General features: G+C 44.0%; 1 protein-coding gene across 1 annotated transcript in view; it reads left to right on the plus strand.

The window, feature by feature from the left end:
- Positions 1-25,761, plus strand: part of scin (scinderin) — a 124,020-nt gene that overhangs the window by 59,642 nt on the left and 38,617 nt on the right. Inside the window, exons 7-9 of the mRNA XM_052015922.1 lie at positions 8,244-8,332; positions 9,629-9,844; positions 13,526-13,647. Of these exons, the coding sequence (XP_051871882.1) occupies positions 8,244-8,332; positions 9,629-9,844; positions 13,526-13,647 (427 nt within the window). The remainder of the gene's footprint in view (positions 1-8,243; positions 8,333-9,628; positions 9,845-13,525; positions 13,648-25,761) is intronic.

A 25,761-nucleotide genomic window follows, 5' to 3' on the forward strand; every position in this document is an offset into this window, starting at 1 on the left:
CCACATCCTCTTCACTCTTCAGCTCACCTCTGTTTCTACACCTGAACATTGAAGTGAGGAAATCAGAGGTTTGCTGGACGTTAAATGACAGCAGGCACAAGAGACTGCAGATGCTGGAATCTTGAGCATCAAACAATGTGCTAGAGGTACTTAGCGGGTCGAGCTGCATCTGTGGAGGGAAAGGAATTGTTGACATTTCAAGATGATCTGACAATCAGTCCTGATGCAGGGTTTTGACCTGAAACGTCAACAATTCCTTCCCCTCCCCCAACAGGTGCTGCTCGACCTGCTGAGTTCGTTTAGCGGAGTGTTGTAGGATGACAGCACATCTAATGTGCTGTGTTGCCACTGGACTTACCACTTAATTGAGAAGGTGAAACACCAAAGGCCTGAGCTGAGGGGCTGGATGCATTTCACTGCAAATGCCTCAGGTTTACCATAGAACCAGAGAACCATACAGCGCAAAACAGGCCCTTCGGCCCACCATGTTCTGCCGTCCATCAAACCACCCTCACACTACCTAACCCTTTCCTCCCGCATATCCCCCCATCCCACACTCCTCCATATGCCTATCCAACAAGCTCTTGAACCTGTTCAATGTATCTGCCTCCACCACCACCCCAGGCAGTGCATTTCATGCACTAACCACTCTCTGGGTGAAAAACCTCCCCCTGACGTCTCCCCTGAACCTCCCACCCATAACCTTAAAGCCATGCCCTCTCATCTTGAGCATTGGTGCCCTGGGAAGGAGGCGCTGACTGTCTACTCTTATTCCTCTCAGTATTTTATGTACCTCTATCATGTCTCCTCTCATCCTCCTCCTTTCCAGTGAATAAAGCCCTAGCACCTTAAGCCTCTCCTCATATTCAATACTCTCTAATCCAGGCAGCATCCTGGTAAATCTCCTCTGCACCCTCTCCAACGCCTCCACATCCTTCCTACAATGAGGCGACCAGAACTGAACACAGTACTCTAAGTGTGGCCTAACTAGAGTTTTGTAAAGCTGCATCATCACCTCGCAGCTCTTAAACTCAATCCCGCGACTTATGAAAGCCAACATCCCATTGGCCTTCTTAACTGCTCTTTCCACCTGTGAGGCAACTTTCAATGAACTGTGAATATGAACCCCCAGATCCCTCTGCTCCTCCACACTGCCAACTACCTTGCCATTCACCCAGTACTCTGCCCTGGAGTTTGTCCTTCCAAAGTGTACCACCTCACACTTCTCCGGATTGAACTCCATCTGCCACTTGTCAGCCCAGCTCTGCATCCTATCAATATCCCTCTGTAAGCTCCGACATCCCTCCACACTATCCACAACACCGCCGATCTTAGTGTCATCCGCAAACTTACTAACCCAGCCCTCCACCCCCTCACCTAAATCATCTATAAATATCACAAAAAGTAGAGGTCCCAGAACCGATCCCTGCGGGACACCACTAGTCACTGCCTTCCAATCCGAGGGCACTCCTTCCACCACAACCCTCTGCTTTCTACATGCAAGCCAACTCCTAATCCACACAGCCAAGCTTCCTTGGATCTCTTGGCCTCTGACCTTCTGAAGAAGCCTACCATGAGGAACTTATCAAACGCCTTACTAAAATCCATGTAAACCACATCCACCACACTGTCCTCATCAATCTTCCTGGTCACCTCCTCAAAGAACTCTATCAGGCTTGTGAGGCAAGATCTTCCCTTCACAAAGCCATACTGGCTGTCCCTAATCAGTCCATGATTCTCTAGGTGTTCATAAATCCTATCCCTTAGAATCCTTTCTAACAGCTTACCCACCACAGACGTGAGACTCACCGGTCTATAATTCCCTGGCCTATCCCTATTACATTTTTTGAACAAGGGGACAACATTCGCAACCCCCCAATCCTCCGGCACCATCCCCGTGGACAACGAGGACTCAAGGATCCTTACCAGCGGTTCAACAATCTCCTCCCTAGCCTGTCGAAGCAGCCTGGGGAAAATCCCGTCAGGCCCCGGAGATTTATCTGTCTTAATATTATTTAACAACTTCAACACATCCTCTCTCTTGATATCTACAACCTCGAAAACGTTACGCCTACCAGCACTCCCTTCCGCATCATCAAGACCTGGTGAATACCGAAGAGAAGTACTCACAGAGAACTTTTCCCACTTCCGCCGCCTCCAGCCAAATTCTCCCACCTTTGTCCTTAATCGGACCTACCTTTACCCTAGCCGTCCTCCTACCCTTCACGTACTTGAAAAAGGCCTTGGGATTTTCCTTAACCCTACTAGCCAAAGCCTTTTCATGTCCCCTTCTAGCTCTCCTCAGCCCTTTCTTAAGTTCCTTCCTCGCTACCCTATATTCCTCACGGGCCCTGTCTGAACCTTGCTGCTTATACCTCACGTATGCTACCTTCTTCTCCCTAACAAGTCGTTCCACCTCTCTCGTCACCCACGGTTCCTTCACCCTGCCATTCCTTCTCTGCCTCACCGGGACATATTTATCCCTAACATCCTGCATAAGATCCCTGAACATTGACCACATCTCCATGGTACATTTTCCTTAAAAAAGGACATCCCAATTTACACTCCCAAATTCTCTCCTTATGGCCTCATAGTTCGCCCTTCCCCAATTGAAAAACCTCTTGTCCTCTCTGCACCTGTCCCTGTCCATGACAATTTTAAAGGTTAAGGAGCAATGGTCACTGTCCCCCAAATGCTCACCCACCAATAGATCCTTCACCTGTCCCGGTTCATTTCCTAAAACTAGATCTAACATGGCATTCCCTCTAGTCGGCAATTACCATCTTTGATTATAAAGATACATGGCTTTTTCTGATTTTTCAACACTTAACTTTAATTAATTTCTAGTTGCTTAAGGAATTTTTAAGTTTTTTATAGTTATATCTAAATCTAGTTGAACTGTTTTGAAGTGGCTCTGATTGTCCGAGATATTTAACAAAAAAGTTATAAAAGTTCTTAACAGTCATGAACTGTTAAAAGACCTCCAGGCTGATTGATTCCAAGGAGCAGTGTAAGGGAAGTGGGGCAGGGAAAAAGTTTGGGGTCGAGTGTGTGCAGAGAGCATAAATTTCAGCTACTGTGCACATTGCAAACTTTGGAACTACTGCCAGGTGGTGCCAGTGAGCTATAAAGAGCCTTTGTTGTCAACAGCACCACCAGGGGAACATTAGTGGAACTACACCCTCTTTATTTTGCCATTTTAATTGTTGTTTTGAATGTGTACACAGAAGTCATACAGCACGGAAACAGGCCCTTCAGCCCAACTGGTCCATGCCGACCAAGATGCCCCATCCACACTAGTCCCATTTTCCAGAGTTTGGCCCATGACCTTCTAAACCTTTCCAATCCATGTCCCTGTCCAACTGTCATTTAGAAGTTGTTATGGTACCTGCCTCAACCACTTCCTCTGGCAGCTGATTCCACACAGATACCATCCTTCGTGTAAAAAAAGTTGTCCTTCAAGTTTCTGTTAAATGTTTCCCCTCTCACCTTAAACCTATGCCCTTTAGTTCTTGATTCCCTAACTCTGGGAAAAAGACTGAGTGCATTAACCCGAGCTACGTCCCTCATGATTTTATACACCTCTATAAGATCGCCTCTCAGTCTCCTATGCTCTAAGGAGTAAAGTCTGTCTGACATCTCCCTATAACTGAGTCCCTCAAGTCCTGGAAGCATCCTTGTAAATCTTTTCTGCACTCTTTCCAGTTTAATGACATCTTTCCTATAGCAGGGCGACCAAAACCGAACACAATACTCCAAGTGCAGCCTCACCAGGGTCCTTTACAACCGCACCATGACCTCCCAACTTTTATACTCAGTGCTCTGACTAATGAAGGCCAGCAATGCCAAAAGCCTTCTTCACCACCCTGTCTACCTGTGACTCCACTTTCCGTGAACCATGTACTTGCACTCCAAGGTCCCTCTGTTCTATAACACTCCCCAGGGCCCTGCCATTCACTGTGAAAGTCCTACCTGGATTTGGCTTTCCAAAATGCAACACTTCGCACTTATCCGAATTAAACTCCATTTGCCATTCCTCAGCCCACTTACTCAGCTGATCAAGATCCCCCTGTAATTATTGATAACCTGCTTCATTGTCCATTATACCACCTATTTTCGTGTCATCTGCAAACTTACTAACCGTGCCCTGTACATTCTTATCCAAATTATTGATAAAGATGACAAACAACAATGGGCCCAGCACTGACCCCTGAGGCACATCACTCATCACAGACCTCCAGTCCAAGAAACAACCTTCCACCATCACCCTATATTTTCTACCATCAAGCCAATTGTGTATCCAATTAGCCAACTCTCCCTGGGTTCCATGCGATCTAACCTTCCAGAGCAGCCTACCATGTGAAACCTTATCAAAGGCCTTATTGAAGTCCATATAAACCATATCTACTGCCCTGCCCTCATCAACTTTCTTGGTCACATCATCAAAAAACTTAATCAAGTTTGTAAGACATGATCTCCCATGCACAAAGCCATGCTGACTACCCCTAATCAACCCTTGTCTTTCCAGATGTATGTACATCTTATCCCTCAGAATCCTCTCCAGTAACTTACCTACCACAGATGTAGAATTACTGGTCTATAGTTCCCAAGTTTTTCTTTGCTGCCCTTCTTAAATAAAAGCACAACATTCACTACCCTCCAATCTACCGGCACCTCACCCGTGGCTAACAATAATGCAAATATCTCAGCCAGGGCTCCTGCAATTTCTTCTCTAGCCTCCCATAGTATTCTTGGATATACCTGGTCAGGCCCTGGAGGTTTGTCTACCTTCATACCTTTTAAGACATTCAACACCTCTTCTGCTGTAATGCGGACTATCCCCATTTATTTTTCCCAGTTCTGAAATCTTCATGTCTTTCTCCATGATAAAAACAGAAGAGAAATATTCATTAAGGACCTTGCCCACCTGCTGCAGCTCCACACAAAGATGTCCCTTTTGGTCTTGGAGGGGCTCTATTCTCTCACTAGTTACTCTTTTTCCATTAATACACATAAAATCTCTTTGGATTTCCCTTAATCTTCTCTGCCAAAGTTATCTCATGCCCCCTTTTTGTCCTCCTGATTTACTTCTTCAGTACACTCCTGCATCCCCTATATTCCTCCAGGGATTCACTTGATCCCAGCTGCCTGTACCTGACCCAAGCCTCCTGTTTTCCCCTGGCCAGGGCCTCAATATCCCTCGTCATCCAGGGTTCCCTGCTCCTGCCGGCCTTGCCCTTCATTCTAACAGGAACATGCAGACCTTGAGCTCTCACTATCTCACCTTTAAAAGCCTCCCACTTTCCTGTGGTCCCTTTGCCCGCAAACAATCTTCTCCAATTGACCTTTACAAGTTCCTCTCTCACACCATCAAAATTTGCTTTGCCTTAGAACTTGATTTAGAACTTGAACCAGTAGACCAGTTCTGTCCCTTTCCATAACTATTTTAAAACTAATAGAACTATGGTCACTGGTCCCAAAGTGCTCCCCCACTGTCACCTCAGTCACCTGCCCTGCCTTATTACCCAAGAGTAGGTCGAGCCTTGCCCTCTCCCTAGTAAGGACCTCTATATATTGCCCAAGGAAATTTTCCTGAATGCACTGAACAAATTCCACCCCATCTAAGCCCTTCACAGTACGGCAGTCCCAGTCTATGTTAGGAAAGTTAAAATCCCCTACTATAACAACCCTATTTTCTTACAATTCTGCATAATCTCCCTGCATATTTGTTCTTCTAATTCCCATTGACTATTTGGGGGCCTATAGTACAACCCCAACAATGTGGTCATCCCCTTCTTATTTCTCAGCTCCACCCATAAAGCCTCACTGGATGATCCTTCAGTAATTTCATCTGTGACAACTGTTGTGACATTCCCCTTAATCAAAAATGCAACTCCCCCTCCTCTCCTTCCTCCACCCCTATCCCACCTAAAGCACCTGTAACGCGGAACATTAAGCTGCCAGTCCTGTCCCTCCCTTAGCCATGTTTCCGTAATGGCTGTAATGTCCCAGTCCCATGTAGCAATCCAAGCCCTAAATTCATCCAGTTTACCTGTCAGACCTCTTGCATTGAAATAAATGCAATTTAATCCAATAGGCTTTCCTCACTCCCTGCCATTCTCCTGCTTGTCATGCCTATTCAACTTGCTGTCACTGATTTCTGCATCACTTTCCAGCCTCTCATTTGCCTCCCTGATGCTCGGGATCCCATCCCCTGCCAATCTAGTTTAAATTCACCCTAGTAGCACTTAAAAATATGCCTGCCAGGATATTGGTCCAGTTCAGGTGTAACCTGTCCCTCTTGTACAGGTTACCTCTGTCCCAGAAGAGTTCCCAATGGTCCAAAAATCTGAATCCCTGCCCCCTACACCAATTTTTCAGCCACACATTCATTTGCCATCTCCTCCTATTCTTGCCCTCACTAGCACACGGCACTGGAAGTAATCCTTATATCTAAGATCCTTTCCATTTCATAAAAAAAAGTACAAAACAGCAGATTCTGAAATCAATTTCATTACAATTTGAGAAAATATATGTGATCAATTCAACATAAGTATAAAACTATTACTGTTCCCCTCTCTGAGTTGACTAGAACCAGATTCAAAATAAGGATCAAAGAATCAAGAAAACAAAGATTGATAGATTTTTAGATTTTAAGAAAAGCAAGTGATCTGGGGTTGGTGCGGGAAGGTGAAGCAGATTTAATAGATCAGCCATGATCTTATTGAATGGCAGAGCACGGATGAGGGGCTGATTGTTTCTCCTGCGTTCTTATTGATGGGGACTTATTGTATTCACTGAATGTCTCTGAATCCTTCAAGTTCAAAGAATCACTGTTCAAAGTGATTAATTTATACCAATTGCAGAATATCATGTGAGTTACATTTTCCGGTGACTTCTGGTTTGGAAGCTTCCCTTCTTTAGATCTCCTTATTGATGGAAGCTTCTGGATCATGCTTGCTTCACCTTGAGTCCTTTAACTTGTTCCTCCTTGTATAGGATTACCATGTGTAACCAAAGTTACCAGCAAATTACATGCGCAGTGACACTGCCAAGTCAGCTGTGAGATTACAGATAACTGTGTGTAAGTAAGCAAGGATAACTGGAACAATGATAGTCATTCTCCAGGGGCATGAATTCCGGGCACATCTGGCACTGAATACGCATCCTTAGTTGCCCTTAGCTGAGGTCCTGTGAATGAAAATTAAGCTGACTCATCAGTTCTTTCTAAATACTGTTGTGAGGTTTGCTAATTCAGATGCAATTTGCCATCAAATGAAATGTTTCAGTGGTTCAGATTGTAAAGTGAGGGCCTTTTAGACCAATTCTCCATATTCATGTTGTTGAAGCCATTTCCAGGGGCTTTAGCCATGCAAGCATGAGGTGCTGAAACATGGATATTGTTTGTCCATTATATCACATTTAGAAGCACCATGGAATATATAAAGGAAACAGAGTCTTTGGAGCTGAAATAATGGAAAGGAACTGGCTCATTGATGAGAGATTGGAACTGAGCTGATTCTTCAAAACAAATTCTGTTGCTTGCTTTCAAGGCAGGATTGTAGGGGATGTTGAATTTTGATGGCCTCATGTGACTCGTGAATAAGAGGTGGAAGGAAATGCCATGGGGAGGATTAAGATTTTCATCTCCAAGGCAAAGTCCCAACTAACTTTGGGAAGCCAGTGTTCTGTGCCAGTGAGTTATGCCAGCGTTTGAGTTAAACTTTTATAGTGACCCCATACACACCTGTCTACTATCAGTAAAATGATCCATTTTAGGACCAGTTTTGAGTCTACACCCACGTTAAGCCTTGGATTTGGCCAAACTAAACATATGTTCTCTGGTTTAGGTAAATGGATATTGTCCCTGCCTTTGCATTATGTTTTAGACAAATAGTAATGGTTTGGTTTGGTTTGGTTTGGTTTGGTTTGGTAATCAAGCAAATTGGATGATTTATTTTCCATTTCAGCCTAATGAATGAGAAAAAGAAAACATGTTTCCTATAGGAGTTGACAGAAATTAGTATTATTTTAGCTGCTAGCATAAAGAGTGTGACCAATTGGAAACGTATGGCTGAAGGTAAGAAACATGAGGATATGACATTGAGGTGAATGAAATAAGTATTAAAGTTATTAAAATAATAAATTCATTTGAAATCTAACATTAAATTGCAAATGGAATCAAATGCAAATTTATGACTATCCATGTACTGTTTTTAATAAGTAAATATTCTGGTACTTAGGGAAAAATGCAAACCCAGAGGAAAGGAAAGCAGCTATGAAAACTGCTGAGGGATTCATCAAAAAAATGGGCTACCCATCTAATAGTCAGGTAAGAGATTTTCAAATGAAGTTCAGCTCTTGCATTAAGTAAGTCTGCTTAAGGGACAATATATGCCTCAGGTAGTGTTGGGGAAACACTTATTGTTTCTTTGACAACTCAATTGTGCAATTTAAATTGTATTTAATCTCATTGCTACATTGTAAAAGTGCCCATCCATGGCTCATAATGAAAAGGATTGACAGATGTTCTCATTCAACACCCTCCTTGCAATGAAAACTTTGCCTGTTTAGTACACATTTCAGATAAAATGAACCAGAAGTTGTAAATTGCATAAACCAGAAAAAAAAGACTAATCCTTGCATCAAATCTACCCTGGTCAAGTAGGACTGCAAAGTTAATCACCATCAGTTCAAGCATTGAAAGGAAGTTCAATGATAATTTGAAGCTCTATTTTTCCGTAACCATATAAAACAGAAATAAATCAAATGGAAAAAATAATGCCTGATTTGTACTTGTATAAATATTGAACAAAACATGCAACAGCTATTATACTAGTATTTTAATTAGTAGGAGCCTCACACCATAGAATCTGTGTATTTTGTTAGGTTATTTATAGATTGTTAAAGAACATTTTTTGTTAGTGATTTGCTATTCTATTTCATTTGTAGTGTGTTTATTTAGTAAATACATTTGGGTTCTGACACAAAGTAAGGTTAAATCTCTTCTTTCCAGAAGAGGAATCTGGGTGGGACAGTGGTTACTAGACTGGGCTATATTTTCACAGTCCCTTTTCCTGGTACAAGAGTCATTCTGATCTGAAGGCCAAACTGGAAAACTGGGCATAGATTTCAGTTAAACTAATTTACAGCACTTGCTATCAACTTGACCAGACAATTGGAAGTGCTACAACCTGTGGGGGCTCTTATTATTAAGTTCATTTATCTCCAGTACCACTGATCCCATGTTGATTCAAACTCAGGCTCTTTGTTTAGGAGGATCTGCATCTTGCCACTGTGAGGGTCCTAGTTGGTTTTGAACTACAGTGCAAGATCCTCCCTAATTTGGCAGGGGTTCACACCAAAATAGGACACTAAGAGAAGTGACAAGTTCTGCTAACATGACAGAAGAAGCTTTGCTTGCTGGAGTAGCACACACAGTGCTCTGCTATTGACATAATTTTAGCTGCCCTGTGTTGGGAGACAATCAACTAAAGCACAATAAAGGGATTGCTTGAATATCTGACACACCAAGAATCTGCAAAAATATTGGCGCCAGTAAAATTCCAGCTATTGCCATTTGTAAAGTTGCTACTGCAGGAAATTAAATCTTTGTTTCTCACTGCAGATTCAAGTTCTTCCTGAAGGAGGAGAGACTCCAACGTTCAAACAGTTCTTTAAGAATTGGAAAGACTTGGATCAAAGTGAGGGTTTCGGAAAAGTATACGTCACTGAGTCAATCGCAAAAGTAAAACAGATTGAATTTGATGCCTCAAAACTACACAGCTGCCCTCAGATGGCTGCCAAACATAACATGGTCGATGATGGTTCTGGAAAAACAGAGGTAACTTGCAATCCTCGTATGAAACGGAGAATAAGGAATTGTATGTGATTGCTTTGAGAAATGGTGTAACAACACTAATCACTTCAAGAGAACTCCACTTAAGAATAACCTCAGGATGAATGAAGCAAATTTCCATTCTTTCTTTTCAATTCTCCCTCAAGACCATCTCCCCCCACTTGTCCTGCCTCTACTGAAAGTACCTCATTTGGGCTGTGTTACTCTAATGTATAGCAGCAAACATCTTGATGAATCAGTTTGAAGTGCAGAGATAAAACGGTTGAGTTGCCCACAGGTCTCCAGATATGGGCTAGCCACGGTGTTATATATCCCTATCATGAATTCTTTCCACTTATATGCTCAATATAAAGGGCAGCATACCCTTTGCCTTTATGATTGCTTCTGAACCTATTCATGACATTAGACCCCAAGTGTCTGGATTTTCAGTGTACCTTGCTTCTCACCATATAGAAAGGACATTGTTTCACTCTTTATAGATCCAAATAAACAACTTCAAATCTGCTTACATTGAAATCCATATGCCACAGTTGTGCCTATTCACTTGAACTATTAATATGTTTTTAATTTAATGCTTTGATCTACATTGCACATATTTGTGTCATTGACAAACATGGATATGTGACTTTGTCCTGTCATCTGAGTGATTTATAAGGTATTTACTTATAAGCTATCAATTAAGTCATTCTTCTACATTATCTGGAGGATATAGGGGTAAAATTACAGTTGCACAACTCAAAAAATAACTTCATGTGCTGTTGGAAATTGACAGTCTGGAGTAGGGCAATTTAGTGCACATTTCTGGGTCTTGAAGTTCCCGCCAGGAAATTCAATGCTGATGTTTCGGCAAGGTTTTTGTTTACCCCACCACCATGATTTCCAGAGTCCAATGCCATCAGCAGTAGTGTGACATGCAATATTCGCATGTGAGATTTTTAGCCTCATTTGTCCAGGATACAACAATTCTTACTCAACAGCTTGTACTAACCCTGTTTTCCTTGATACCATGCTATTTCAAGGGACAACACTCAGATTCAGTCCTCACTTAGATCTATGACCGCCTATGACCTCAAGACAACCTTGCATGAACCCTTAACTGCTTTGCATGTGGAGGTCAGGATCAGGGTCACTTCCAGCTTCCTCTCTTCAGGGTCATTCCAGGCTGCCAATGCTGATCCTTTGCAACACCCCACAGTTTGCTGCTTTAGTAAACTTACACAAGCTCCATCATCAAGGGCAGGAGTCTTCATCTACCTTTCCTTCAGCCCACAGGATCAGCAGAGCAGTTATGGGCATTTGCCTGTGTCACTGGCTTCCCCTAAGAGCATGCATTCAGTAACTACACTTGTTTGTTTGCAGAGACTTCTGGCAACTTGTTGCCAGTAGTTGTCTCTCCAGGACCTCCATGCACTCGGAGCATTCTTTCTCTGAACACCATTCACCAGACTAACCAGATGCCACTAACTGCCTCCTAGCCTCCACCCACAGAGGTGACTCTCCCACCTCATCACCACAGCATCCATCCATTCAGTAGCAGCACTCCCCTGCAGTTGTAAGAGGTGTGTATCCCCTTAAGAGCCGACTCCATGCTGAAACAGCAAGAACTTGCAAAACATCAATAGTGAAAGCCATTCTAAAGCTGACAGTGTCATAGCAAGGAAACCCAATGGCGCTGTTTAGTGAAACTCACATTTGAAGCTTTCGCTTCTTTTGCAACTTTTACAACTGTGTTAAAATGACAGACTACACTGTTTAAATGCAACAAAAAATACTGCAAGGAACAACTTTTAGACCATAAAAGCACTTTGATTGATCGTGATTTTAATGTATATACAAAGAGACAAAGTGAGTTTATGTTAAATGACAAGACATGCTTGTTGAAACAATACCATCATGATGCAAGTCTCGCTTGATGCAGTTTGTATCCTATTTAGATTATTGAAAGCCACAAGAGGCAATCTGGTATTGTTAGAATTGATACAGTTTGGTGCTAGTTCCAGCTAGTAGAGCATTTGTGCACAGCACAAACTGAGGCAGAGTATAGCAACCTGAGGCTTATTATTCCATGGAAGCCCAACTCCTTACTGAGATGGGCCTCCACCTGAACCAGGTGAATAGCAAACATCAAGTCCCCTCAAAATTGAGAGGACACCGCAATGGAGGCAACATTGCAGCATGATTATCCATACCATTTAAGTCCAGTAAACTATCGAGAAAGGCAGTGAACATCAACCTATGCAGATTAGTGGAAGGTTGACTCTGATGCTGCTCCTGTCTCAGAACCTGCTCCATAACTTAAAAGGGGTTGAAAGAGTTCATATAAAACAAAATAAGGTTGAGTTACTTCATCATTGTCACTCTATAATAACTGTGGTAATCTTTGCCTCCAGTATGATGGTGTAATTTTTGTTTATCACCATAGCTTGCCCATAATAAAGTTACAATCGGCAAACGATGACTTTGATTTAAAATATTGACTCATATTTTTATGATGGTAATGGATCTCAGTGAAAAAAAAGTGGTCAAAACTTAAATTTTAGAACAACTTTTCAAAAACTTGTTTATATAGTTTTGCCATAGCATTTTTAGACGGGATATGGCCATAGTTCAAGGAATCTATTTGTCTCACAGATATAAGTGTGAAATCTGTAGATATAAGCTGAGGTGTGCAACTAATAATCTATGACACTGGTGCCTTTTAGGAAAGTGTTCAATGGGATTTCCTCAGCAGGAGAGTAGGAGCACATAGGCCCAGAGGATACCATTGCAATCCATCTGGTTGTTACCTTGTCAAACATTTTGCAAAGAAAAGAAACTTGCACATAATGGAAACTTTTATAACCTTAAAGCATTCCAATGAGCTTTATGCCAAGAGTTACTTTTTTGAAAAGGAGTCTCCAGAGTAATATAGATAAATGTGCCTGACAAAATAATATCAAGTAAAATTCCACAAGTAGCAACGAACTAAATAGAATATTTATTTTCCTGGTATTCACTGTGGGGATAAAAGTTTGCCAAGACACAAGGAAAGCCAAAAGTGAAAACAAAATATGCTGGAGATACTCAGCAGGTCATGAAGCATCTGTGGAGAGAGAAACAGAGTTAACATTTCAGATCAATGACTTTTCATCAGAAGTTACCAGGAAAGCTCCTCTCGCTTGGCCAATGTTGTTTGTGGAACCTTTTATATTCAGCTAAAAGAAAACTAGAATCTCAGTTTAAGATCTCATCCGAGAGGCAATGATTTTGACAGCACAGAACTTCCTCAGGTTATGATGGAGAATTGGGTGACGTGTGAAACCAATGCTTATCCTGCTGCTACCCACTTCCTGCTGGCTTGAACAGTTAAAGTCAACCCCTGGGTTTTTTGTTCTACTTCTCTCAATTTATTATTTCACTTGATTATGGCAGCAGTGACTGCAGTTCAACAACAATTCATGATATGTGGCACATTGTAATTTGATATGATAAGGTGTGCGTAACACATAAATGGAAAGTGTCCTTTACTTTTATTCTCAAAATCAGAATTGTTACATATAGTATAATGTAGATTGCCAGCAACTTTCTTCCACTGTTTGATAAGTTGAGTTTATTTGAAGCTGTGTGATGCCACTTATTGAATCCATATAAGTTACAATTATGCTTCTCCCTTTTTCCCTATTCTAGATCTGGCGAGTTGAGAGCAATGGGCGGATCCCCATTGACCCTGGTACATATGGACAATTTTACGGTGGAGATTGTTACATCGTTCTTTACACATACAAATTGGGACAGATTATTTATACCTGGTGTGTACACCAAATCTCTATAAGTTTTATTCTACCATATTCACACTCTATTATGCAACCTCCAAAAAGAGCCCAATTTGTTGAGAGTAGCTGCCTTTCCCCACTGGTTTGCAATAAAAGAGAGGGGATCTAAAAAATCAGGTTCCCTACTTTTGAGATGAGTGGTCTCATGACAACAGAGAGTAGATCAGTCTCACTTGTGCCAGTTTGTGAGGGAGCTAGGGCAAGCTTTCTGTCTATTCCAGCCTTCCTTTATCTCAAGGAATCTGAATTGTATAACATGGTTAAGCTATCAGATATTTACCAACAAAATATTAGAAAAGTTGATATAAATGGTCAAAACGACAACTTGAATTTATTATATTTAAAAACTTCGATGTCCCTCTTTAATAGTGCCTTAAAAATATTTGGCACATAGTGCTAACACCAAAACAGGGATTATTAAACAAAATCATGAAATTGGGCCATCCTTGCTTTAAGAAATTGTTATCATGGTTTTCTTCCTTTACGAAGCATTAAAACCCAAGCTGTATTAATCAGGCAGCTGCCGCCTCATTCACGAGCTTACTCGTGGGAGTCTATTAAAGAGTTCATCCCATGGCAGCTACGGGGGGGGGGGGATTATAGAAAATGAGGAGAGGAGAATAATGGGGGTGGAGGCGGCTAATGACACACAGGTTTCTGGATGGAGCCCCCTCTCCAATACAGAGAGCAGGCTGGTCCTATTTATTTCTGTGGTAACCCCAAACAGCAGTAGCATCAGGATCCCAGACCATGGAGTCTGTGAACCAATGATAATGAAGCACGGGTGCTTCTCTCTGTGCTCAGGGCTCCTGGTTGTGAGACTATTAATGCATGAAAATGATTGGGGGAATTAATAAAAAATGAAATGATGTCCCAGCAGAGAGACCTACATGATTCAATGCTTCCAATATGATACACTCCTTGATATTTTGAGAGTTAAAATTGAAATGCTTTTGATGCAATTTGTGTTGCTAGGTAATTAATAGGTACCCTGGATGTCAATGGAATCATCACAGGTGTGAACTACAACAGCAAAAAGACACCTGCATTAGATCGAAACCAAAATCAAAAAATAATGCAGATGCTGGAAATCTAAAATAAAATAAAAATGCTGAAAATACTCAGCAGGTCAGGCTGCATCTGTGGGAAGAGTCTCCAACCTGAAACATTGACTCTCTTTCTCTTCCCACAGATGCATCCTGACTTGCTGAATATTTCCAGCATTTTCTGGTTTTATTTTAGATTTCCAGCATGTGTTTTTTTTTAACTTTAACTTAATTGTTGATTTTACTGCCACTTCTCTTCCAGGAATGCCTTACCTGAAGTAGCTCTACTCTGCCTAGAGTGAGGGCAGTTTCCCAGTGGATGGAACTTCTACCAAAAATGGCAGCAAACCCTTCAAAATAAGTGCAAAATACATTTTATGTGCAACTTATACATAAAGAGGCACAAATAGTTTCTAACAAATTGTTCTAACTATTAGTATCTTTAACACAGTAATATTTCTAGAGCACTTCATAGAAGCCTTATCAAACAAATTCTGACTTTGAAGCCTCTGTAGCGGTTGCTACCGCGGAATAAAACAAGACTCTACTCGGAGGATTGCCAAACAGAACTGGTTTATTTTCCCGCCTTGTGCGGGCCCTTTAAGGGAGAAAAACTCCCGCCCAAAAAAAACCGGCAATGACGTAAGTCCTACGTCATCAGGACTTTCCCGCGCGCGGGTTCTCCCCGTCGCTCGGAAAGACGAGGCCCGCCGCCATCTTGGGCCTCGTCGCTCCGACGCCGCGCGACCCGACTGCCGAGCCGGTTCGCCCAACTAGACAGTGAGTCGCCACACAACCCCCCCCAGAACCGGCGAGACAGTCCCCAAGGTCCGTGGGCTGTGCCAGCTGCCGCTTAGGGGGGCGGCCTCTGCGTCGTGGCGTGGCAACCTCGACAGGCTGTTGCAGATCCAAATGGGCCGGTTTGAGGCGGTCCGCCGTGAAAACCTGTTCCCTGCCTCCAATGTCCAAAATAAAAGTGGATCCGTTATTCCGTATGACTCGGAACGGTCCCTCATATGGTCGTTGCAATGGCACCCGAGGTGTGCCCCTGCGAACGAAAACAAACTTACAGTCCCGTAGTTCCTTGGGCTGGCAGGATGGGGCTTGACCGTGCCATGAGGTGGGAATCGGGGCCAAGGCGCCGAGCTTCTCGCGCAGTCTTTGTAGAACTGCTGGGGGTTGTTCCCCTTGGTCCTGAAGGGCAGGTATGAAATCCCCGGGGACAACTAGTGGCGCCCCGTATACAAGCTCAGCTGACGAAGTGCGGAGGTCTTCTTTGGGGGCAGTGCGTATGCCGAGCAGGACCCAAGGCAGCTCGTCAACCCAGTTAGGACCCTTCAGGCGGGCCATCAAGGCCGATTTTAGATGGCGGTGAAAACGTTCCACCAACCTGTTTGATTGAGGATGGTAGGCCGTGGTGGTGTGCAGCTGCGTCCCTAGCAGGTTCGCTAATGCAGCCCAGAGACTGGAAGTGAATTGGGTGCCTCTGTCTGAAGTGATGTGGGCCGGAACGCCAAAACGTGAGACCCAAGTTGTGAGCAGCGCTCGGGCGCAGGAATCAGTTGTGATGTCAGTCAGGGGGGTTGCCTCAGGCCACCTCGTGAACCGGTCCACGATGGTAAGGAGGTACCGGGCTCCTCTTGAAACCGGCAGAGGGCCCACGAGGTCGACGTGTATGTGGTCGAACCTCCTATGGGTAGGCTCGAACTGCTGTGGTGGGACCTTGGTGTGTCGCTGGATTTTTGACGTCTGGCAGTGCAGACAAGTCCTGGCCCACTCACTGACCTGTTTGCGCAGGCCATGCCAGACAAACTTGCTGGCGACCAGCCGGACAGTAGATCTGATGGACGGGTGCGCCAACCCATGTACCGAGTCAAAAACGCGTCTCCGCCAGGCTGCAGGGACAATAGGGCGGGGCTGACCAGTCGCAACGTCGCAAAGTAGGGTCCGCTGACCTGGACCAACCCAGAAATCTCGGAGCTGCAGACCCGAGACTGCGGTTCTGTAGCTGGGCAGTTCGTCGTCGGCTTGCTGTGCGTCAGCCAGGGCCGTGTAGTCGACACCCAAGGATAGGTTGTGGATGGTTGGTCTGGAAAGTGCATCAGCAACGACATTATCCTTTCCGGAGACATGTTGGATGTCAGTTGTGAACTCGGAAATGTAGGATAAATGTCTCTGCTGACGAGCTGACCAGGGATCGGAGACTTTGGAGAAGGCAAAGGACAGAGGCTTATGATCGGTGAAAGCGGTGAAAGGCCTGCCTTCTAGAAAGTATCGGAAATGCCGGACCGCCAGATACAGCGCTAGAACTTCCCAATCAAAAGCGCTGTACTTCAGTTCGGGCGGTCTAAGGTGTTTGCTGAAAAATGCCAAGGGTTGCCAGCGGCCTTCGAGTAGCTGTTCCAGTACCCCACCCACCGCGGTGTTGGACGCGTCTACCGTGAGGGCAGTCGGGACGTCAGTCCTAGGGTGTACCAGCATCGTGGCGTCTGCCAGGGCGTCTTTGGCCTTAACGAAAGCAGCCGCAGCCTCGTCAGTCCAGGTGATGTCCTTGCCCTTACCAGCCAGCAGCGAGAACAGAGGGCGCATGATACGGGCTGCTGCAGGGATGAAACGATGGTAAAAGTTGACCATCCCAAGGAATTCCTGTAGGCCTTTGACTGTGTCGGGGCGGGCAAAATGGCGGATAGCATCCACCTTGGTGGGTAGGGGTGTTGCCCCGTCGCTGGTGATTTTGTGGCCAAGGAAATCGATAGAGTCAAGTCCGAATTGGCACTTGGACGGGTTAATCGTGAGGCCGAAATCGCGGAGGCGGGAATACAGCTGGCGGAGGTGGGAAAGGTGTTCCTGGCGGTTATGGCTGGCGATCAGTATGTCGTCCAAGTAAATGAACACGAAGTCCAGGTCTCGGCCTACCACGTCCATCAGCCGCTGGAAGGTCTGCACGGCGTTCTTAAGGCCGAACGGCATCCGAAGGAATTCGAACAGGCCGAATGGGGTGATAATCGCAGTTTTGGGGACGTCATCCGGATGGACCGGGATTTGGTGGTATCCCCTAACGAGGTCCACTTTGGAAAAGATGCGGGCCCCGTGTAAGTTCGCTGCGAAGTCCTGGATGTGAGGGATGGGATAGCGGTCCGGGGTGGTGGCGTCATTCAGCCTGCGGTAGTCGCCGCAGGGCCTCCACCCTCCGGTGGCTTTGGGGACCATGTGCAGGGGGGAGGCCCAGGGGCTGTCTGACCTGCGAACAATCCCCAGCTCCTCCATGTGATGGAACTCTTCCTTTGCCAGGCGGAGCTTGTCTGGAGGTAATCGTCGTGCTCGGGCATGAAGGGATGGCCCTGTGGTAATGATGTGGTGTCGTACCCCATGTGCGGGCCGAGAATTTGTAAACGAAGGTGCCAAAATCGATGGGAATTCGGCTAGGAGCTTGGCGAAATCGTCGCCAGAAAGGGTAATGGAGTCCAGGCGCGGGGCTGGTGGGCTGATTTCTCCCAGGGGATAGGTCCGGAGAGTGCTAGAGTGGACTAACCACTTCCTTCGCAGGTCGACTAACAGGTTGTGGGCCCGAAGGAAATCGGCGCCTAGGAGTGGTCGGGCGACGGTGGCAAGGGTAAAGGTCCAGGTAAAACGGCTGCCGCCAAAGCGTAATTGAAGCGTACGGGTGCCGAAAGACCGTATCATTGTACCGTTGGCGGCATTGAGTAGAGGACCTGGTGGCCTGTCACGAGTGTCGCGGCCTGTCGGGGGCAAAATACTGACCTCCGCTCCAGTATCAACGAGGAAATGCCGTCCAGATTTCTTGTCCTGAACGAAGAGGAGGCTCTGTCGGCGGCCAGCCGCCGTAGCCATCAGCGGCGGCTGGCCCTGGCGTTTCCCTGAAACTTGCAGGGTGGGCGGCATCGACGGGCCTCCGCACCCCACCTCTGATGGTAGAAGCACAGCTGGTCACCCGTGTCGTCGTCTGCGTTCCTGGGGCGTGGCTGCTCGGTTGCTGGGGCCGGGCGAGGCAGGCGTTGGGCTCGCGGCCTGGTGATTTGACTGACGGACGAACCGCTCTCGCGCTTGGCCCTCCACAGGACATCTGCCCGGGCGGCCACCTCACGGGGGTTGCTGAAGTCGGCATCAGCTAACAACAAGTGGATGTCATCGGGGAGCTGTTCGAGGAAGGCCTGTTCGAACATCAGGCATGGCTTGTGTCCCTCGGCCAATGCCAGCATCTCATTCATTAGGGCGGATGGGGATCTGTCCCCCAGGCCATCTAGATGAAGCAGGCGGGCGGCGCGCTCACGACGGGAGAGGCCGAAGGTCCGGATCAAAAGATCTTTGAAAGCCGGGTACTTATCTTCCTCCGGAGGCGACTGGATGAAGTCTCCAACCTGGGCGGCTGTCTCCTGGTCCAGAGAGCTAACCACATGGTAGTACTTCGTGGAGTCGGAGGTGATCTGCCGAAGGTGGAATTGCGCTTCGGCCTGGTCAAACCAGACGCTGGGCCGAAGTGTCCAAAAGGTGGGCAGCTTGAGGGCCACTGCGTTGGCTGCTGCGCTGTCGTCCATTTCGCGGGTCCAAAAGCCGTTTGGACCGTCGGGGTCACCAATGTAGCGGTTGCTACCGCGGAATAAAACAAGACTCTACTCGGAGGATTGCCAAACAGAACTGGTTTATTTTCCCGCCTTGTGCGGGCCCTTTAAGGGAGAAAAACTCCCACCCAAAAAAAACCGGCAATGACGTAAGTCCTACGTCATCAGGACTTTCCCGCGCGCGGGTTCTCCCCGTCGCTCGGAAAGACGAGGCCCGCCGCCATCTTGGGCCTCGTCGCTCCGACGCCGCGCGACCCGACTGCCGAGCCGGTTCGCCCGACTAGACGGTGAGTCGCCACACCTCTAATATATTCAGAACTGATGAGTGGCAGATTTTAAGAAGAATTTTAATGGCAAGAAGAGGCAAAATGTTTTAAGGTGGGAACGCCAGAGTCTCAGGGCCTAGGTGGGTAAAGGCACGGCCTTCAGTACTAAAGCAAATAATCTAGTGGATAAAACTGGATGAACACATATATTTCGAAGAGGAATTAAAGAAATAGTGAAGAGTTGCTTAAAAATTTGTCCTTGATCAGATGTGCTGTATTGATGATGCAGTGCTGGGTGGCAATGTGAGTTTGAGGCAGATAGAGAGACACTTGCAAGTAATGTCAGCAGGCTTAGGGAATGGGCAAGGCCTTGTAGATAGAAGTGAAAAAATATGAAGTAGTAGGCTTTAGTAGAAAACGTAGAAGTGCAGAGTATTTTTTAAATGGTGTAAGACTGGAAAGTATTGGCATTCTCATACATTAATGATTAAAGCTTAACATTCAGGTACAGAAAGTGATTAAGAAGGCACACAGTATGCTGGACTTCATGGCAGTACGATTTGAATACGAGTAAATATGTCTTACAGAAATGGTAGGTTCCTTGTGAGATTGCACTTGGAATATTTTACCCAGGTCTGGTTTCCCTGTCTAAATACCTATGTTAGAGAGGGTTTAGTGAAGGTTCACCAGATTAATCCTGAGATGGCAGTTTTATAAGATTAAGCAGATTGGGCCTGTTTTGCCTAGAGTTTAGAATAATGAGAGATGATCTCAATGAAACATTCATAATTCTATGGAGATGCAGGGTTGATTTTTCCTGTCCAGTGCCTAAAACCAAGGTTTAAAGTCTCAAAATAAAGATCATCTAGTCAGGACTGAGATGCAAAGAAATTATTTCACTCAGCAGGTAGTGAATCTTTACAATTTTCTACCCAAAAGGGCCATAGAGGCTATGTTGCTGAGTACTTTACGGAAAATAATCAATAGATTTTTGGATATTCAGAGAATCAAGGGACATGGGAGGAAAGTGGTGCTGAGATAAAAGATCAACCTCAGTCTTAATGAATGGTGGAATGGCATGAGGGACGGAAAGGCCTACTCTGAAAATGCATTTGAAACTTATTCATTGATGAGAATCAAATGAAAATGGAGGCATAGTACAACGCACTGTCACTACAACACAATGTGCTTAGCACCACCAACTAGGGCTGAGTCTCTGTTAAATGTAACCACCTCAGAGCTAACTGGTGAAGTACACTGGTTAGACCTTCATTATGACTAAAGACAAGTCCAAGCCTCCTGACCATGCAGCCAGTAGTCGGCCAGTGCCAAACAAGTGCCCTGATTATCAAGCAACCCAGAGACCTCTTCAGCCATCTCAGACAGCCTGAAATTGGATTCAGAGAGAGGGAGACCCCCATTGTTTTTATAGAGCACAGTGGAGTACGCCTACTTCTCCTGGTTCCAGAAGAATAATTAAAGGTCACTCTAGATTTAGTTGCCTCAGCTGTATCCTGAAATCGTATTCAGGACCCATGTACATCATTGAACTGCAGCAATCATACTAAAGAGGTCAGTGGTGTGCTAGTTGGTAGATTGATTAGCCACTGTAAATTGTCCCTGGTGTATAGGGTAGTAGGAAAATCAAAAGGGTGTTGATGGGCATGAGAGTAGGTTGCAGAAATAAATGGAAATGCTCTGAAAGCTGGAATAAATTCAGTGGGCTGCATTGCCTCCTTCTATGTAGTGTCAAAAAATGAGGTTACCTGAAAAATCAGGCAATCACTTTGGCAAAACAGTGATTGGCCCTTCTGAAAATGGCAGCAGATTGAGAGCAACTGCTGGTCAGTAAGCTTTTGCTACTGTTTTAGAGGCATCACTGCCATCTGCCAGGAGAAATCTGCCCTAAATGTTTGATTGTATAACAAAATGAGAAAAGGGATTGAAAACAAACACTGCAGGCGCTGAAAATCTGAAATAACAACAGAATACTCAAGAAACACTCAACAGATCAGGCAGTGTCTTTGATCTGAAATGTTAACCCTTTCTCTTTGCAAAGATGCTGCCTGACCTGCTGAGGAAAGAGATCCTTTGTTTACAGATTATTATATGGTTGATTAGAGTGGCAGTGTACTTGTTACTGTAAATAAGACAACCAGAAAGCCCTATTATTGAAAAATAGAGTTACCACAAGTCATGTTGCAATAGTATCAGTAAATTAAAATTGCTGGTAAGTTGTTATATCAAAGGCTTGAAAACATTGTGTTGTCAGAGCCTAGTGTTGTACAGCTGTGTCATTGATGTTTAATTTAAGTAGGACTGTTTTCTTTGAAGTGTAATGTCACTGCTGACTGGAGGCTAGGTTGTTCTGGGAATGCTTTGATAGATCTTCACAGTGAAATGAAGAATATAGATATGAGATTAGAAAGGGCAGGAGATAAGTTCATTCCCTAACACGGTTCAAGAATAACTAGCGCAAATATGGACAAGAGTTGTAGCACAAGTCTCCCATATGAGGGTTAAATTAGCAACTACCAAAATACCCTGTAATACAAGAACAATAAAGTGGAATAATAAAGAACAAAATTGCCTCAAAGTTGAAGGTAGAAGAAATTCCAGAAAAGCAAAGTTGGCATTGAGAAATAAGTAGCAGGTGAGATGTCAGAGCTCATGTAATGCATAAAAATTCAGCCTCTCACATGAGCAAATGTTTTCATTTACAGGAACTTGTTTTTCTAGGAAATACTTTGCCTCTTGCCTTCCTACCACATAGTTTATTCAAATTGTTCTGTATTTTTGATTTGCTGAAGCTGTCAGATTGCTAAATGTATTCTCTGCAGCTGGCTCAGCTGAGAGAGACATGAGCCAGTGCAGAAGTAAGAATAGACCACAGCACTTGTTTTTGCGTGGCTGCACTGGGTTAGCTAAGTTTGGCCATGTTCAGAGTGGAATGGAGACACAAGAGACTGCAGATGCTGGAATCTGGAGCAACACACAAAAAACTAGAGGAACACAGTAGGTCAGGCAGCATCTATGGAGGAAAATGGAAAATCGATGTTTCAGGTTGAGACGCTTCATCTGAATCTGGACTCTGGACTCTTGACCAAGGTAGATCATCAGGAATGATCTAACTTGGCCAAGTACTCCCATGTCACAAAGAGGAAATTTCAACTCAGGATGCCCACCTGGATGTTCCTGTGGAAGGTGTGTGTATGAGGTGAAGGCAGGAAAGAACTCAGATTTGACAGCTTCATGGTTGAAAAGTCTCCTCATGCTCAGAGATGGAGAATGATTTTTTTTGTGTGTGGACAACCTCGAGGAAAAGAGAGAACACTAGACATAAATAAAACAGGGAAGGGGTCTTTTAAATGTTGGCTGGGGTTTTAATGACAAGGCAAAATGTGTATGTCAGCAGCTGGTTCTTGTGAGTTGAAGAACAGGTGGCTTAATGCTCTCCACCCCCCTCGAGCAGCACCTTAGTAAATTATGGATGGATGAATAGCATTGACATCCGTTGTGATGGGAAGGGGAATGAGAAGCTTAGCCCAGCTGTATTAAACTAAATGAGCTTTGGGAGCATTCCACTGAGTTGATACTTCAAATACAAATGGATGCTCGGTATAACATAGGACCCTGATTTCAACCATTGTATGAGTAGGTGAGAACCTCATGCACCACATAAGAGCATTTTGAAATGGCGGAAGAATGGGATTCAAAGAAATTCCCCTTTAAGCACCTACTCAATGGACTGTGCCAGGTATTGTATAAAAACAGGATGTAGGTATAATGAAACATTTATATCACCCAATGAGAGTGCAATGAATGAATCTTGTTAGTATTGAATTTCTATAGTTCTTGCAATTGCTGAGATTTTAACTGAAAGTAAACCATATATTTTCTGGGTTTGAGTTTTCAGAGGTATGAAGCGAAATGTCGCAGTTTCCATTTTTGGCAGTATAAAATGCAGCAGCCTGATTATAATGCATTATGTCAGTTCTAAGTGAGGCTACCAGATGGAATACGTCTTCCTTGGGGCAAGAAGACTCTGACTTTGTCTGTCATGCCCACTACAAGTGATCTTGTGACAGGGAGTGGTGAAATGAGCATCATGGACCACTTTGACCATTTGACATGTGCAGTACCCCAGAGCACCTAACCGAAGAAAGCAGATAGCAAAAGAAATAAAAATACACTCGTAAAAAAAAAGATACAGAAATTCCTGTAGTTTAAAAGATGATCAAGTAAATAAAAATGGAAATATTTTTTGAAACTTCCAATGAAATAACATGTCAACTGGATGTTCAAGATTTCAGCTTTGCAATATTTTAAAAAATTCTTGAAATAGATTAAGTTTATACAAAGGAAAGGTCGTAAGTGAAGAGTTCCTGGTCAAGCTTTAGCTGTTCTCTCTACTTTCAAGTATTGTTGGGTGTGGGGGAATGAAATTAATTCAACAGGAATCTTTAAACCTTTGGGCAAATCTAATTTAATTTATATTCATCAATTATATGTCTCATTGCATGAGATCTCAGCTTAACTACCTTGCCTCAATCATCTGAAATTTTGCCTCTTAAATATTGGATCTCTATTACATTAATTTTAAGATTAGGCATGCCTTTAAACACCTGTGCCAATACATTTAATAGATATTTATAACTATCCATACATTTCCCTCAGCTCTGATCCAAGGATTCTTGTTCTTTATAACAGCTTCATTTACTGTACGTTGCAAATTTAATGAATGATTAAATGTAGTGACTTCTATGTGACAAATTCACTTTGAATTTTGCTTTACTTAGGTAATATATTTTTAACTACCGAGCTTAAGTATTCCATGTCCACAAAGATACCAGTTTACTAATATGATTACTGAATATGTGTAAATCTGCTCCATGTGATCAAGTCTCATATGTTAAGAGCTCTAAGGTTTAGTTGATCTGGATTGTGTTTTATATTGAAAAGAGGAAACTATTTGATTAATCAGAGAAGGCTTCATATCTGTGCACTTAATTCTTGTCAACCCAGTAATAGCTTCCTTGGAGTCTCAGGCCTAGAATTTTGGGCATAGGTTACAACCCTGAGGTTGAATGGTGAGGCTTGAGGAGGTCCTATTGGGCTTTCAGGCTCATGTTTATTGAGCCATTAAAAGAGTGCAGAATAACATTTAAAACTAATGCAGAAGTTCAAGTACTTAAACAAAACATTTAAAATAAGTCTGAACTCCTTCTAGAAGTCACAAAAATATTGCAAACTTGAATACACATCCAAAATCATTTGGACAAACTCTGTTTTAAGAAGAGCATTTGCCACTATATGTGGAATTCAGTGAAGTAAACATGACATTAATTTTCACGAATAAAGCCATTCAAGCTTGCTCAACTTATGTGTAAAATATTAATATAATGAGATATTAAATGAACAGAATATAAACTGTTGAAATCTAACATATAAACTCCTCTTGGAAGTTATTTTCTCAGTGTTGACTGTTGTGGTGTTGTGTTGCACTTTCTGCTGATTCTTCAAATGGGTATCACAGAATATGCAATAATTTCCTGGTGAAAATGTGTGTGCCACCCCCATGCAGGTCAGATTCTCTTTACACCACTTCAGTTGGGGTTTATTGTTCCAAGGTAACCTCGGTGGGCTGGGCTTTGCAGCTGCTCATGTACTTTAGACCCTGGCAAGTTTTCCAGGGTCAGGCTAATTTACATTTGTTTGATAGCCCCCTGCTTCCTTCAGAAAAGCCCACCTCAGGGGAGCAGGAGGAGTGAAAGGACCACTGTTGGCTTCTGGAGGTTGCCACATTATAGAATGTCCAGAGGCAATAGTCAGTGTGACTGTTTAAGTTATGACCATTCGATTGCTGTAGCAACCCAAGGAGGCAAGAAACTTGGTGGCACAGACATATATGTCAGCTGATACATTTCTTTAAATTGCACATTATTTGAATATACCTACCCAGGTTTAGTCAGTCAAGTTCCTGCCTCTTCAGGTGAAAAATGCCGGAAATGACAGGAATCCTCAGTGAACTAAAGGAACAGTAGCTTTTTAAGTTGCAGGAATAATGCTGCAGAACCGGTATGGTTCCTGTACGTAATCAGTGGCTTTGCTTTGTGCTGGATCATGAGTGACATCAGCTACTGCTTTCTTACTGAAGCAGTATTCCCTGAGATAAATGGCAGTGTGTGCCCGTTCATT

Source organism: Pristis pectinata, chromosome 5 (assembly GCF_009764475.1).
Source record: "Pristis pectinata isolate sPriPec2 chromosome 5, sPriPec2.1.pri, whole genome shotgun sequence".
Lineage (NCBI taxonomy): Eukaryota > Metazoa > Chordata > Chondrichthyes > Rhinopristiformes > Pristidae > Pristis > Pristis pectinata.